Here is a 15,000-nt window from a genome sequence, read left to right as displayed (position 1 = left end):
GGAACCAGTCAGTAAAACAATCAGCCTTTTATCAGTGGAGGACAAAAGTTTCATGTTGTTCCTTGTGTTTGTTCAAATGCTGTCAAAGGACATTCTCAATAACATCTTAACTAACTTCTGCCGCCTTAAATAGCACACAGTGGAAACAGTTTATTCCAACTGCCAGTATCACACTCAGTCTTTAAGACGATACACTGGTGAAGGAAATATTAAGCAGTTCAGTGAAGCATATGATGCGAGGCAACTTCTAGTGAGCATAAAAAGAAAATCATACCAGTGGGAGCCGTTCAGATACGGCATGCTACATCAGCTTTAGCGAATGACATGCTAATGGATCAAACCTTGATGGGATGTGGCTTTTGTTTTTGCTTTTTCCTCAATGAGTCAACACTGGCTGAGATGCTGCAGTGCATACCAAGAAGCATGGCTTTTTTTTTTTACAGCATGGAAGCCTGTGCTCTGCTTGTTTGGTTAAATGAGTGTGTGGCTGCCATGCTCTATCATCACTGTGTGTGTATGTGACAGCATGTGTGTGTGTGTGTGTGTGTGTGTGTGTGTGGGTGGGTTTTGTTTTTCTTTCATTATGTGAGACTCAATGAACCACCTGCCCCTAACAGTAAAAGATAAATCAACAAATTAAATAAGATTTAATGGACAAAAGTTAGGATACTAATAATGCATTTTATAGATATATTTTTCATGTTCTAATTTTATGATAAATAATATGAATTGTAAAATTAGATGGACAAATATTAGCAGCTGATGACATGTGGTTTCAGTTTTCTTAAGGTTGTAAGATACACTCATAATCATATTAACATGGTAAGATTAGATTTGTGGAGTTTCTCCAAACACCTGCCTGCTCTTCAGGATCCCAGTTGATGAGATGACAGGAAAGGGAGGGAGTTTTATTTTGGAGAACATAGCTTGACTGTTACCCACAGGGTCAGTGGCAGAGGCACAGACAGGGAGAATATGATATGCCTCTACAATGCTACAAAATTCCCTTTTCCTGTGTCGTGCAGAGACACCGAGGTTTAACTACTTTTCTTTTGTTATCAGCTATAGATAATACAACTGATCTCCTAGTGTCAGGATAGGGGTGATAGACATATCACAACACTGTTTATTTCACTCTGATATGTACCCGTCTGCTGTTTCACCTTGTTTCACTGCTTTCCCTCAACTTTGAAACATTGCCAACAGTCACAGACACACACACACTGACAGATGCACAAACAGACTTCTTTACTGTTACCACCCTCGCAGCAAATTTCAAACTGTACACACCGTTCCATTGGTTGGCAAACATATATCAACAAACAGGAAAGACACTGAGTAACCGCAGAAAAGTAAACTCCCCAAAAAAGACAGAAAAGAAATTACAGTTTGAGTCAACTTTTCAGTTGCCCTCACATTTTTTTTGTCCACATTTGGTTTCCACTCGATATCCTGAATTCACATGTTGCTGCAAGCAACTGTGTAATGGTATGAAAAGATTGCAATAACAAAGCACATGACCCTAAACCCCCTTCTTTCACAGCTATTGTACAGACATTTTTTTTTTTTTTTTAGATCAAATGTCATCTTCTCCCTCTTGCCTGTGGCCTTCTGAACACCTTTTTGGGCTTCTCATGAATATATGTATGTGTTTACCAGGGAGAGCTGTATGTGTAGTGTGTGTGTGTGTGTGTGTGTGTGCGTGTGTGTGTGTGTGTGTGTGTGTGTGTGTGTGTGTGTGTGTGTGGTGAGGGGTGTCAGACTCTCTGTATGGGAGGTCTTTACTGGTTGTGGCAGGAGTCGCCCACTGGAGCTTCTGGCCCCTGACAGAGCGCTGCAGGGCCCGTCTTGCCCCCGAGCTGAAAGCTACCACCAGCAAAACAAATCAAACGCTAACCCCCTCCCCACCCGTGTCAGCTGGAAAATGACAGGCCGGGACATTTCTGCCCAGCGGCCATTCACAATTAACAGCAATTAATTACGCCGCACATGGCAGGTAAAGGCAAAAGCCTCCAGAAAGATTTTAGTCAGGCTGTCTTTGCTCGACTTTCAGCCTCCCAGGGTATTATTTCTTCAACATATTAACTTTTCTCAATTGTATGTGATCATTTCAGGGGCCTAGGGATTTTTCATTTGGTTTAAAATACAAATGTGTGAAGAATTTTGTTTCAATATTAAACTGAAACCCTATGAATAACATAACACCTACTCTGATTAAAAGACTCCGCAACCTAAAAATAATTTGTAGTTTTTACAACATTGTAACTTAACCTCCTGCTTAACAAAATAATAACTATTACCTTTAGCTTTTTAATCCTCTGTTTTACTCTTATTGACAGATGACCTTCAAGTCTCTTTGTTCATTCTAGAATTAGTGATTTCAGAGTAAAAGTTGTCAACTAATTTGTGGAAAAATAGTTGATTTTAAATATTTTCCTTAAACATTGAAGAGCATTTCTTGCCCTGCTGCCCTGTCACTTCTGGATAGCCGTGTTTGAACAAGCTTCTGAGCCACGTTCAAATCAAACAAAGAGGCCTCGAAATGGCCGGCCAAAAGTATCATCATTACCATTCTCGCCCTGCCGCCAAGTTTAATATTTTATCTATTACTCTGTCTGGCAAGTTTAAGTGCACAGCAGCTACCAGATACCCCCCAACTCCCCCTGACCCCATCTCAAATACTAATAAGCAATGCTGGATTGCAATGTTTTGGTAGAAATGAAAGGTTTCTCTTCATGGGGTATACAGTCTGGAAAAGAGAAATGACTGAGATGTTCATTGTTAAATGTTTAAATAAATACAATCTTCAACTTTCATACAGGCAATCATTTTGTCAAAGCAGGTACTCGCCTTTCTTTAATGGTGGATATATCAATGTAGGAGGAAACTATTCACATGCAAATTGATCACGGAAGACTGGTTTCACTCTTTCCAAAAAAAAAAAAAGTTAATGTGCTATGATTAACTGTGTTCAATTGGGAATTAATGGAAAAAGACTTGCTCTGTCAGTTCACTAGGACTTTGGTAGAGGGTTTTAAAACACCTCTGTGGAGGTCCAGAAGCAGTCAACCTCCAGTTTCAGCTGTTCCATGTTATAATTTTTTCCTCCCCAACTTTCAGAAACAGTAATTGCAAACAGGCATCATATCTTAATATATGATGCAGCACCCAGAATGCAATAACACTGCCTGGGTCTGCTTTTCCACTCCCGCAGATGTGTACTGTAAGTTTTAGGTCATATTTTAGTGAGTGGTGTTCACTATGAAACCCTAGAATAGACAAAAGCTGTGGTAAACTATTCATGAACAAACAGTACTGTATGTGCACTATAAAAATATACAACTTCTTCTGGAGTAAAATATTATTTTAAAATACTTCTGGTGAAAGTGAGCCCCGGAGGCTGTGTGGTGCTTTCATCGGCCTAGATGCCGTCTTGTTTCTGGCAGTGCTGGAATATAACGAAGTACCTTTTACTCAAGTATTGAGTAAGTAGTATTGTACTGAAGTATTGTAGTGAAGAATTTCCTCTTGGCCTCTTTTGTCTTTCTACTCTTCAACAATTGAATGAGTACTACTGCATGTTTTTATCCACTATATTTGTTTACCAGTATATACTATTACTTTATAAAATACTTTGTATATAGTTCAAATTAGCTCTACTCTACTACCTACAGCAGTAAAATGGTACATGCACATTAATGCATCAGTATTAGTGTGAATCAGAATAATATTACAATAATATAATATGTAATAGTATATCACTCACATGGGACACTTTTCTGCATTATGAGTACTTCTACTTTTGATAGTATATGTATGTTTGCACTGTAGAACTGCTACTTTTACTCAAGCAAAGGCTCTATAAGGATCTATAACTGGACAGTCACATGTTCAGTAACAGTCATCTGTTCTGTTAGAGCCCTTGAGCAAGATGCTGAAATCCCAGTGGCCAGTCTGTAACAGCTGCTAGTTGTTTGAACAACTGCATCTTATTTATCTTTTTTTTTCTTTCTAAGAATCCCAAACTTGTGACAACTACACATCATCTCCCAGTCATTGTTATACTTTTGAACATCTCTACCTGGGTTATATCCCATCTTATGTTTCAGATGGAAACACACTGAATCACAGAAGCACAACACCAGCAAAACTTGTGATCCCCTGCCACAAGCCAAACACCTGAGCACTAAAAATGGAAACATGTTGCTGTACCTTCTAGCTTCATGCCGACGGTGAGGCACTTTTGGAAGCGGCAGTACGGGCAGCGCTTCCTCTGGGTCTTGTCAATCTGGCAGCTCTGGTTCTCTATACATGTGTAGCGCTTGTTGTTCTGGACGGTGCGCTTGAAGAAGCCCTGCGGAGAGAACCAATTAAGACGTCAACCTGCTTGACCCCTGCAATGCAACGGTAATTGGCCCATTCACACTCTCAGACAGATGGAAAGGGACAGACTTAATGCACACACACACACACACACACACACGCAGTGAAGTTTTGAAAGCTATACTCCAATTGATGTTGTGATGCTCTACAGACACACGCATATAAATCAGAGAATACACACTTTTTACAAATGAAACAAGCTTTGTGTTTGTAATACTTTTTGACTGAAGTCATATAAGGAAATTATTTATATCATACCTTAATTCATTCAGCTTTAAACATATATTCTCTACATACCTAATTTACTCACACTGTATTATAAACCAGTTTATAAAGGGAATAAAATCTAATTTGGGTCCTGTCAAAATTACTTTACTATTCTCAATATTCTCTATTCACGTAAAGGCTAAAATTTATGGGGAAAGCATCTTTTCAACTCTCCACTAAATTATTGAAAAATATGAGCACAGGAGTCCAAAAAATCCAATAAATTATATCCATAATTCACAGTTCCGGGATTACAGATATTCATACCTGCAATGTGGAATTAATTATTGGCAGCAGCAGTGGAAATCAAACGTAGGGAAGATTGTATTAACATATTCTAGATCCATAACCTAGGAGGAGAATCCTTAAACCTGGTCTTTAAAAAAATAAAATAAAATAAAAAAAGAACGTGCTGCTGTCAATATCTCACCAAACACAAATTTAATTGACAATCTGCATTGCCTGATCCGTCCCAAAAAAAAAAAAATGCTCTCGGTTTTGGATTATTGACCTCTCAGTGCTAAAAAAAAAAATCCATGCTTCAGAGAGAACTTTCTTTCCAATTTTCCACTTAGCACACAGCGTGTGCTATAAATATCTGAACCAAACAGGATTCAACCATGCTTTAAAAACTACACAATATCACTTCTGGAGATTAAGCGGATCTCACTGAAATGCTCTCATCTGACCTGCAGTTCAAACCAAGAGAAGGGCACTCATCAAGGCTCATTTTCATGTGTAAAGGGATGGCTGCAAGCAACTTCTTCCTGTTTCTGTTGCCATTACAAATAACACAGATCATTAGCCCCCCCAAAAAAGATCTACTAATTAACATAAAATCTGAAATCATGCTGTGAGGTAGCTATAAGACATTCATACAAATAATGTCTTAATTTATCACATAGCAGGGTATTCCTGACCTTGGAATTCCATCCTAAAAGACTGCAGTCTGCCCAAAACCAGCCACCAGGAAACAGATTTTACAACATGTCAAAAACCTGACCTAAAAGTCCAACAAAGAAGCAGGAAAAATATAATTCACATAATCACTTTATCTCCTCTGATCCCTGTCTCCTGTACGTGCTTTATTTGCTCAAATATATGCGCCAACTTTGAAGAAAAAAATAAAAAAATAATATATATATATATATATACATATATATATCCTTTTGACCTCAACTGGCTTTGCTCATATTTATTTTCCTTTTACTTCTGCAGATCATAAATATATCTTTTGATATGTGCACTGCAGCTCTGACACTTAACCTTCCTACTAGTTGCTTGTAATATCAGTATTTTAGGATTCAAGTCTCCCATCTGTATGAATAAAGGGGATGTGTGTGTGTGTATGTGTGTGTGTGTGTGTTTGTGTGTCTCCGTATGTGTTCGCGGAGGTGGCAGGATTATGAGGAGGTTAAAGAAAAGAATATTTACTTGTGTGATTCAATCTTTCTCTCGTGTGTGTGCGTGTGTGTGTGTGTGTGTGTGAGTGTCTCGGCTCAAAAGCTGGCAACCAAAGCTTAAAAAAGTCTCATCCTGATGAAAAAATGCGTCCTATTCAAAACTGCATTTTTGGGGTGGAAGGGCAGAGGTCGAAGGTAGTTGCAAATAAAGGATGATTCCATCTAAAAGCTCACAATGAAATTGTGACTAATGACATACCACAAACTCAGAAAATGTGAAGCTTACGCTGGTAGCGCATAACAAAATCTGAAACTAGACTTATTTTCATTTTAATAGAAAACTAAGAATAAAATGTAATTGCTGCTTTTTCCAGTTTTGTGCAGCTGTGTCCAGGGAGGAACCTTCACTACAGTGGAGATGGATTGCACTGCCTGTCTGATAGAGGATATTTAATGCCAATATGAGCCTGTAACATGTCAACGAACTGATATATCACTTCAGCCCTGATGATCATACGTTTACTGAACAGACTGCCTGCATCTTAGAGATAATCAATGACAAGCTTCAGGTAATTATCAGCATTATTAATGTTTCAACACGGACGTACAGCGCAGTGTAACAGACCTCTTCATCTACATCCTGCAAGTGTTTCAGCTTAACTGGGAAATGTGTTTGTGGATTGTTTCTGCAGCAGAGATGCCACTGACGACTCCCTTCAAGCAAGTGCTGAGCATCTCAAGGTCATAATATGGGATAAAATCTATAACATCTGCTTTGAATAATGACCACATAGGCAAGAAATGTGCACCGCCGCATCAATACTGTGAGCTGCAATTTTACACTGAATAGTGTTAACACAGAGACATTTGTCTTAGCTTAATTTTGTGCTGACAGCTTTACTGGACTAAGAAAAAACTTGGGCAATACCTATTAGCTTGGTGTTGAGGAGAACAGTGGAAATGGGCAGAAAGGAACAAATAGGTTGTTGATAGAGCTCAAATTAAGAGCAGCAACAGTTTGCTTAACAGTAGCCTCATTATTAACCTGCGTATGGAAACATTTTGCAACCAGACAGTGTTGCCGTGCTCTTAATGAACTTGTGATGAGAGTTTTAGACAGTAGGACATAGCCTTGTACAAACAGGTTCATTATGACTGTGTACTTTGCTTTCTGGGTTAAATCCTCCACCTCCACCTCCTGTGTTGGGTGGTTGCAAAAATCACACAACCCCCATCGAAACCCCTGTTTCATTTCCAAGCTTTTCACCGCTTTACAAAATCCTCTGATACTCACAGAAAAAGTTTTGTCTAAATGATCTTCATGCAAAACTGTAACTGCTATATAAAAAAAAGAAAAAGAAACATCCCCACGGATGAACAGAGAGGTTATACTGAGATAATGCGGCCATATAAATATAAAAGCTATAGTGTTACCATGTATGGAGTGTATTTTAATTTGTGCAATGCAAATAGGGCTGCACATGCAATATTCAAGGAAAATAATTACACTTAAGTATATAACAATCCAGCTTCACTGCAAACACACCTGCAGGTGATTATAATGCAGTCAACCCACTGTCAAGCCACACAACCTAATACTGACTGCAGGAACTCTATAATAATAACACCATTAATAATTAGGCAACTCTGACTGTGACCTCACTGCTAAAGACAATTTTAGACATTGGGAATATTTTATGTATCAAAGCAGATAAGGTCACCATACCCACACAACGCCACAGACACACTTTCTATCACTACGGAAATATTGTTGTAGGAAGAGTGCGGTGCTTTTTCCTTTTTGGGGGAAAGAGGGCACTAACCTTGCAGCTCTCGCAGGTCAGGAGTCCGTAGTGATACCCAGAAACTTTGTCTCCGCACACGGGGCACATCTCGTCCAGGTCTTCGTCATAAGAGTAGTCCATCATTTTTAACTGGGGGGCTGCGGAGGAGACACGGACACACACAGAGAGAAGTCTGTTGCTGTGCTGAGCAATCTCTTTTCCAAAAGCCCACTTTCATCCATCAAGGTGAACCACGGGGAACCACGCGACGCAACTGAATTAGAGTCTTTTTTTTTTCTTTCTTTCTTGTATTTCTGTTGGACTTTTAGATGTTTGATATGAAGAGGGGAAGATGACGAATAATCGATTTTGAAATGACTTGAGAGGACGCAACTATTTCTTTCTCCTTGTTACCTCCTTCTCTTCTTCTACATTCGTTGCAGACAGGAGCCAAAATAATAAATAATAAAAAAAAGCTCATGAAAGCGAGCCTCATAAATATGCATGCATCTAAGTCGTGAAATCGCTGGGGGAAATGGAGAGATATTAGAGTTAAGGATTGGAGGAGAAAATGTTACCGCCCACAGACAAATGAAGACACACAGAAAAGCCCTTATCTCTGCAGGCGAGGAGAAAAACATCCAAAACCAACTTGAACCAACATCATTTTTGCCCCTCGAAGAATCACCCGCAATGCTGTGTGGGGCGACAGCTTTGGTTTATTTCATGCTTTATATAGTAGTGCGAAACATTTAACGTGACGTTCTGCGTGCGCCGGGAAAAAATAGGTCCATTTTACACGTCGTCAGTTTAATGTGACATGATAATTTCTCTTGTTTCCAAAGCATTTCAGTAGTTATACAAAATGAAGAGTAAACACAGAATAGGCAGATTTTTTTTTAAATTCATTATTGCAATTTAAAATCGACGCAGAAAGTCCATCATATCTGCACATTTTTTCCACATTATTCTCTTATTAAGATTTAACACAGAGCATAGTACACGATAGGAATATTATTGCGGTGTATTTGTTGCACCCCCCCACCCCCTTTGCTTTGTGTATTAGAAATAGTTGCATTGATAAGACTGTGTGTGACAGCGCTAAGCAAACAGCCACACTGACATTTACAACAGTTACAAAAGCATTTATGGTTCTAATCATAAAAAGCAGCCAGGATCAAACAGGAAAGCCTCAGTGGATGTGGCTGTAAAAGTGGAAATATTTTGTCAACGAGACGCCTTCCAAGGCCTTCACACATATTACTGCTCTGCTTCAAAAACCCACTCATCTGCGCACTCAGACCTTTTAATTAGACATGATTTCTGGTTTGTTAACGCGTTGCCCTGCTGGGATCCGCGCTGCATATTTCCAGCTGAAGCAACAAGTTCCACCGAGCTGCCGTTTTTTTTCCCACATGCAGAAGCAACAAAGCAAACTCCATTGCCCAACTTTCTCCTGCTCTAAACTGCAAAAAAATTAGAGGATTTGTACAGGGCCTTTTCTCATGACGCGCGGCAGCTGCAGATTTGGGCACATTTTAAAGGAGAAAATAAACGTTATCGGGACAGTGGCTGCAGTTATGCAGTGGGTGAGGCCGTGGTAAATAGAAAATAAATTAGTACCTCCAGTTGGAAATTTTCCTAACGCCGCAAATAAAGAACATTTCTAGAAAAACGTTTTAGCCCTATATATTTTTCCCTTTAAATTTCACAATCTTTATGCTATAGTTATTACTGTGGGTCCACAGTTTAAGGAATTATAACAGCATAAGAAGCTGGTTTATGTCTATAGGCTACTCCAAAAGATACACATAATTTTTTTTAATGTAAAGATGTGATTAATCCAGCATCCCTGCCTCCACAGACAGTCAAGAGGTGTGCGCAGATGTCATGGCTTTAAGAAGATGCAGAAACACACCGGGCAGCACTCGGTCTCTCACCTGCTGCCATTTGCTCATGCAGTTTCCACACAGCTACAGCATGTGTCAAAAAAAAGACTCCAAAGAGAAGTCCCCCCCCCCCTTCATTCCGAGCTACCTTGTTTTTAACCCGTGTACAAGCAGATAACGGGCTCTCCAACAGCCACTCCTCGTCTTGTGAGTGTGTATTATCAGCGTCTCATAAACCGAGACCGGGCTAATTGATTGTCCGTTTATATGGCTATGGATTGACCTGAGAGGAGTTAGCTGGGGGAACGTGAGTTTATCTCGATAGAGGACTCATTCCCTCTTTAATTTTTTTTTTATCTGCTTCATGGTCTTTGTAGAAACAGATCAAGAAAAAAAAATTAATTTATACCAGAGGGAATTATAATAAATGTGAACCAATCTGTAAACCTAAAACTGGCCCGAGCAATCTCTCCTCAATCAAAGCTGCACGTTTTTGAATTCTTAAACCTCATTTCGCACATTTAAAGATCTAAAGCAAATTGTGCCCGCGATGCTTGACATTATTAATGAAATGTTAAAAAAAAAAATTAAAATTAAAAAAAGTCAACAAAGATACTGAAAAAAAAAAACATCCACGAGCACAGCATCGTAAAAGAAATATTTGGTGCCCCTTTTAAATTTAGTTCAACCTGATTTTTGTAATTTACTTCAATTTTTAGGCCAAAAATTGACAAACTACAACACAGAAATTTCTTAAGAACGTAACAAAAAAAATATTAGTTTGGATTTATTTTTCACACAATTGCTATAATTTCACAGTGTCAATAAAGTGATTTTTTAGGCTTATTAGACTAAAGTTAGCTGGCGCGAGGTCAAATATTTTTGTAGGGGGCAAATCACTAAATCAAACCTCCACATTTCTGCTCTGCGGACCTTTTGATAAATAGGCAACACGTTGTCTTAAATGCTCTTTATATAAAGACAAATTCTCGAGCTATTTCTGCGTATTAGTGGCACTGCTGAGACGAAGTCAAGTGGTTCGTCATAAAACCATACAAGTGACAAAGTTAAATAACCTACTCTCCCCTGCTCTGCCTCACTTGCATCAGGCGCCCGCACACTTCCAGTATGAGTGACAGCTGAGTACAACCATCGTTTGATCATGGGCCAAACATTAACATTTACATAGCACAGTAAAGACTGGGAAAAAATAGCAGAAACCTTTTTTTGAAACCACACTAAACACATTTCATAATCATCAATAAAATAGCGATCTCTGTAAAATAATGACCCACGTGATACACGTCTAATAATGTAATTTAACACGTTCATCATACAACAATAGCCTGTGTTGACAGTCGTCAGTAATTGAGCTGCATTTTCTGCAAAGATCTAGCTGGTTATGAGCGTGTTTAGAAGTTTTAGTGACATTGAGGAACGCGCCGAGGGCTTCCAGTCTGATAACGCTCTGTAAAGACACTGTAGCGAAAGCTTACGGATCTTGTGGTGTGAAGAGATTCAGAGGAATGGCAGGTCTTACCTTGCATGTTCCTTGGCATGTGCCCCTGTTCTCCATACGATCGAGAGAGTCCCAGGGATTCAGTCTCGACTTTGGGCAGCATGTCAGCGCTGCCGGCCTGAGCTGGAGACTCCGCACCGCTCGGCGGGACACCTGGACGTGAGAGGCACACGCTCCCAAACACACCTCAGCGTGAGCCAAATGTCTTTTCAGCTGTCTATTTTCTACTTTCTGTGTCTGTCTGTCTGTCTTCCAATTATCGGACCATGCTCTGAATACGAAGCCTGATTCCTACGAGTCAGACTGTCTCCAACCGGCCGGGCTGCATTGCCGCTCGGTGTGTGTGTCTGCTCTGATTCAACTTCACTAATTTAATTTCTCAAAATTGCATTCGCGCAAGAAAAAGCCGTAATAATAAGCAGAGCACAGGCGAGGGATTCCTTCGTTACTTGTTAAGGAGCAGTTGCGCGCAGAGTTAGGGAATCAGTCTCTTACTCAAACGACAAAACTGCACAGCGTCCGGAGTAAAAGACGATGGTAAGTTTCCCTTTAGCTTTTCCAAAAGTCTTTTTAGCGCGTCACCCATTAAAGCGGGACTGTCAGTGTAACTTTCAGCCTTTAGCAGTCGAGTACGCGCCGCCGGGGCCGCCCTCTCCTGTGCGTAAAGTAGGATTCGGTGTGTCGGTCGGACTGTCTGGAGATGTGGAGACCTCTCCTCCTCCTCCTCGCGGCTTTGTTTACTCCGCTTTCTCCAATCCGGGGCGCATGCGGTCGTCTGACATCATCTTTCACCGACCCAATCAGGCGAGGAGACCTGGAAACATCGCCTCAAACCCTCCAGTTCCATATCTCCAAAATCTCAGCTGTTTAATCCCCGTTAATGATGGACTTTAAAATCGGAGGGAGAACAAGGAAATCAAGCGAGGTGATGCAATTGTGCGTGAGAGCAGACTCCCCACGATCACACTCGCACACTTGCGCGCCAGTACGCACGCTTTTACAATGTACAAGTTTTTTGATAAAACTATTCATCTTTATATATCTGTTGCATGTATTTGATTGTGTTAATTAATTAACCCCTTTAATCAATTTTAGCATCACGTTATGTTCCCCTGTGGTCATAACACAACTCAATTAGACTTCAATGATCTCCTGATCTATAAAATGTCATAAAATATAATCAAATAAAACTTAACAGCATTTCTTTCTTTCTTTCTTTCTTTCTTTCTTTCTTTCTTTCTTTCTTTCTTTCTTTCTTTCTTTCTTTCTAATGCAGGTGAAGGACATAATAAATTCTGCATTACATCCATATATATTTGAAAAACGTATAATAATCTGTTTTTTGGGGTTGATTGTTCAATTTTGTGGAAAATGTGAGAAGCGCCGGCCTCGGGCTTAAAATGGCCTTTATTTGCGGATCAAATCACCCCCCTCACGCAATAAATTATACCTTTGCTTCTGAATTATTATCAGTAATTGGCTGAGCAGGGATCAATTAGTGATCTGACGTCAGACTCGGGCTATTTAGCCAATTCCAAATTACATACACAAAGACAAAAAATAATTATGCGGCTACGTCCCTGTAATGCCCCCCCCCCTTCCCTCCCTCCACCCGCTCCAACATACACAGGCACAGATAGGCAGATGCTTTAAACACAGTGTGTTCTTATCATCGGTCTGAGCCACTGAGGACGAGCGGGGGGGAGACACGGAAAAGACACGGGGCAGACCGCCAGACACACCTGAGGGGTCGCAGAGGGCGCGCTACACACACGCACACACACACACACACACACACGCACACACACACACACACACACACATACACACACACAGACACACAAACACACATACACGCACACACACACGCACACACACACAGACACACACACACACACATGCATGCACGAGCATACAGAAAAACACTACGATCACATAAAATAACATATTTAAAGAATTTAATATCATCTGTGAGACAATGGTATTAGTGTGGCACTATAGGAAGTAAAATAGAACACCAAGCATGTAAAATGTATTCATTATAAAATGAGTTTTCCTCTTCATTTTGTAATAAATTCCCAGCATTACCCTCTAAACCTTTGTTGAAAAGCAGGATGACTGAAATCTGATTATTCAAAACCAAGTACAATAAAAGTGTAAAAGCAAATGCTTTATCTAAACCTGTTGTGTTCATCCTTTCATTTCTACAGTGTCAGCCAAAATGCAATTCATTACAGATATGTGACCCCTAACACAATGTGGAGCTTTGGTAATCCAGTAAAGTTATATGATATTATCATTGGGAGATTAAAGCATCATACTCACGCTCATTGAGTATTTTATAGGCTATGTTACATGTTTTTGAAATGTCTCTTTTCAAATATCCTCATATGGATTTCAGTCATTTCAATCAAACGTGTTTTTCTAAAAGTTTGATTAAGACAGCACATGGCTATTACTTGAATCCACCAGAAATGAATGTTAACATGTGCTTTGTGCTACAAATACAGCATCATCACTTGCAGCTGGTTTACGTCAGGTTTCCATACGAGTCAATACACAGTCAGTGTGCAGGTCCTCTGTAGAACTGACTGATCTTGATGTCAGTCTTCCTCCCTTTTTTTTTTTTATTTTAAATACACTCCTCCCCACTCTCACTGCCAACACACACACACACACACACACACACACACACACACACACACACAGAAAGTTCCCACCACTGTTTCTTTGGCATCTCTTTACTGAAAATGTCACATTTCACCCCTGTTGACTAATTTCATTCATGTCTCTTGGAACAAAAGGGCCATTTATTTGCAGTAATGGCAATACATTATAGAAACAAAATAACATAGAATGATATGAAACAAACTAAACTTGCTTTGAACTTTGATTTAGAAAATAATTGAGTTCTTCTCCTGTTTATCTGTAATCACCTGGCCTCCCTTCATACCCATGTACACAGATTCTTTTTTATCATCATCTGGTGACCAGCACATCAACCACAATGTTGACAGAGTGCAGGAGGCTCCACTAACCAGCATTATACTATTAATGCTGGCCTGTGATTGGTTTAAGCAGGTTACTTTCAGGCTTTGGTGGGGGTGGAGTAAGAGAATGACAAGAGAGGACAAGGGGGTGGGGGGTGGGAAAGGTGGTCAGGTTATAAAATGACACAGACACTGATAAGAGCTTCTCTGGCAATGTAGCACTGGTGGAATGATTAACCTGTATGGAGACACACACACACACACACACACACACACACACACACACACACACACACACACACACACACACAGAAAGAGAGAGACATAGTGTGGTGCTGTGGGGGAAAGTATGGGACACAGAGGAAGAAGGAGAGAATAAAAGACACAAAAAGACAAACATCACAAGGTTTGTTTGTTATTCACAACTAAAATAAAGTTACAGGAACTGAAAAATGAAAATGAACTGAAACACAGAAACAGAGAGAGAAAGAGAGAGAGAGAGAGAGAGAGAGAGAGAGAGAGAGAGAGAGAGAGAGGTAAGTGTACTTTACTGACACTGGGTCTTAACAGTTTGAGGTGGTAAAAGTCACTTTAAAACTGAGGTCATGCCGACACCACAACTCAAACTTTGGACTAATCCTTAGCCTCAGACACTTCTAATTCTAGATTTATCTGATTGGCACACACACATACGCTCACACAAACACACACACACACACACACACACACACACACACACACACACACACACACACACACACACAC

The 15,000-nt window shown here is 40.0% G+C and overlaps 1 protein-coding gene across 1 annotated transcript in view; it reads right to left on the bottom strand.

Annotated features, from left to right (window-relative positions):
• nr5a2 (nuclear receptor subfamily 5, group A, member 2) overlaps nucleotides 1–12,076 on the bottom strand; it is a 69,340-nt gene extending 57,264 nt beyond the window's left edge. The window contains exons 1-3 of the mRNA XM_023426522.2: nucleotides 11,267–12,076; nucleotides 7,877–7,995; nucleotides 4,213–4,354 (exon numbers count right to left, since the gene is read on the bottom strand). Coding sequence (XP_023282290.1) covers nucleotides 4,213–4,354; nucleotides 7,877–7,995; nucleotides 11,267–11,348 — 343 coding nt within the window. The 5' untranslated portion in view covers nucleotides 11,349–12,076. The remainder of the gene's footprint in view (nucleotides 1–4,212; nucleotides 4,355–7,876; nucleotides 7,996–11,266) is intronic.
• Between the last annotated feature and the right edge of the window lie 2,924 nt (nucleotides 12,077–15,000).

This window comes from Seriola lalandi, unplaced genomic scaffold (assembly GCF_002814215.2).
Source record: "Seriola lalandi dorsalis isolate HSWRI2012SDOR001 ecotype SW California unplaced genomic scaffold, Sedor1 jcf7180002054829, whole genome shotgun sequence".
Taxonomy (NCBI): Eukaryota; Metazoa; Chordata; class Actinopteri; order Carangiformes; family Carangidae; genus Seriola; species Seriola lalandi.
The sequence above is the reverse complement of the archived record's forward strand: the minus strand, read 5'-3'. Positions and strand labels throughout refer to the sequence as shown.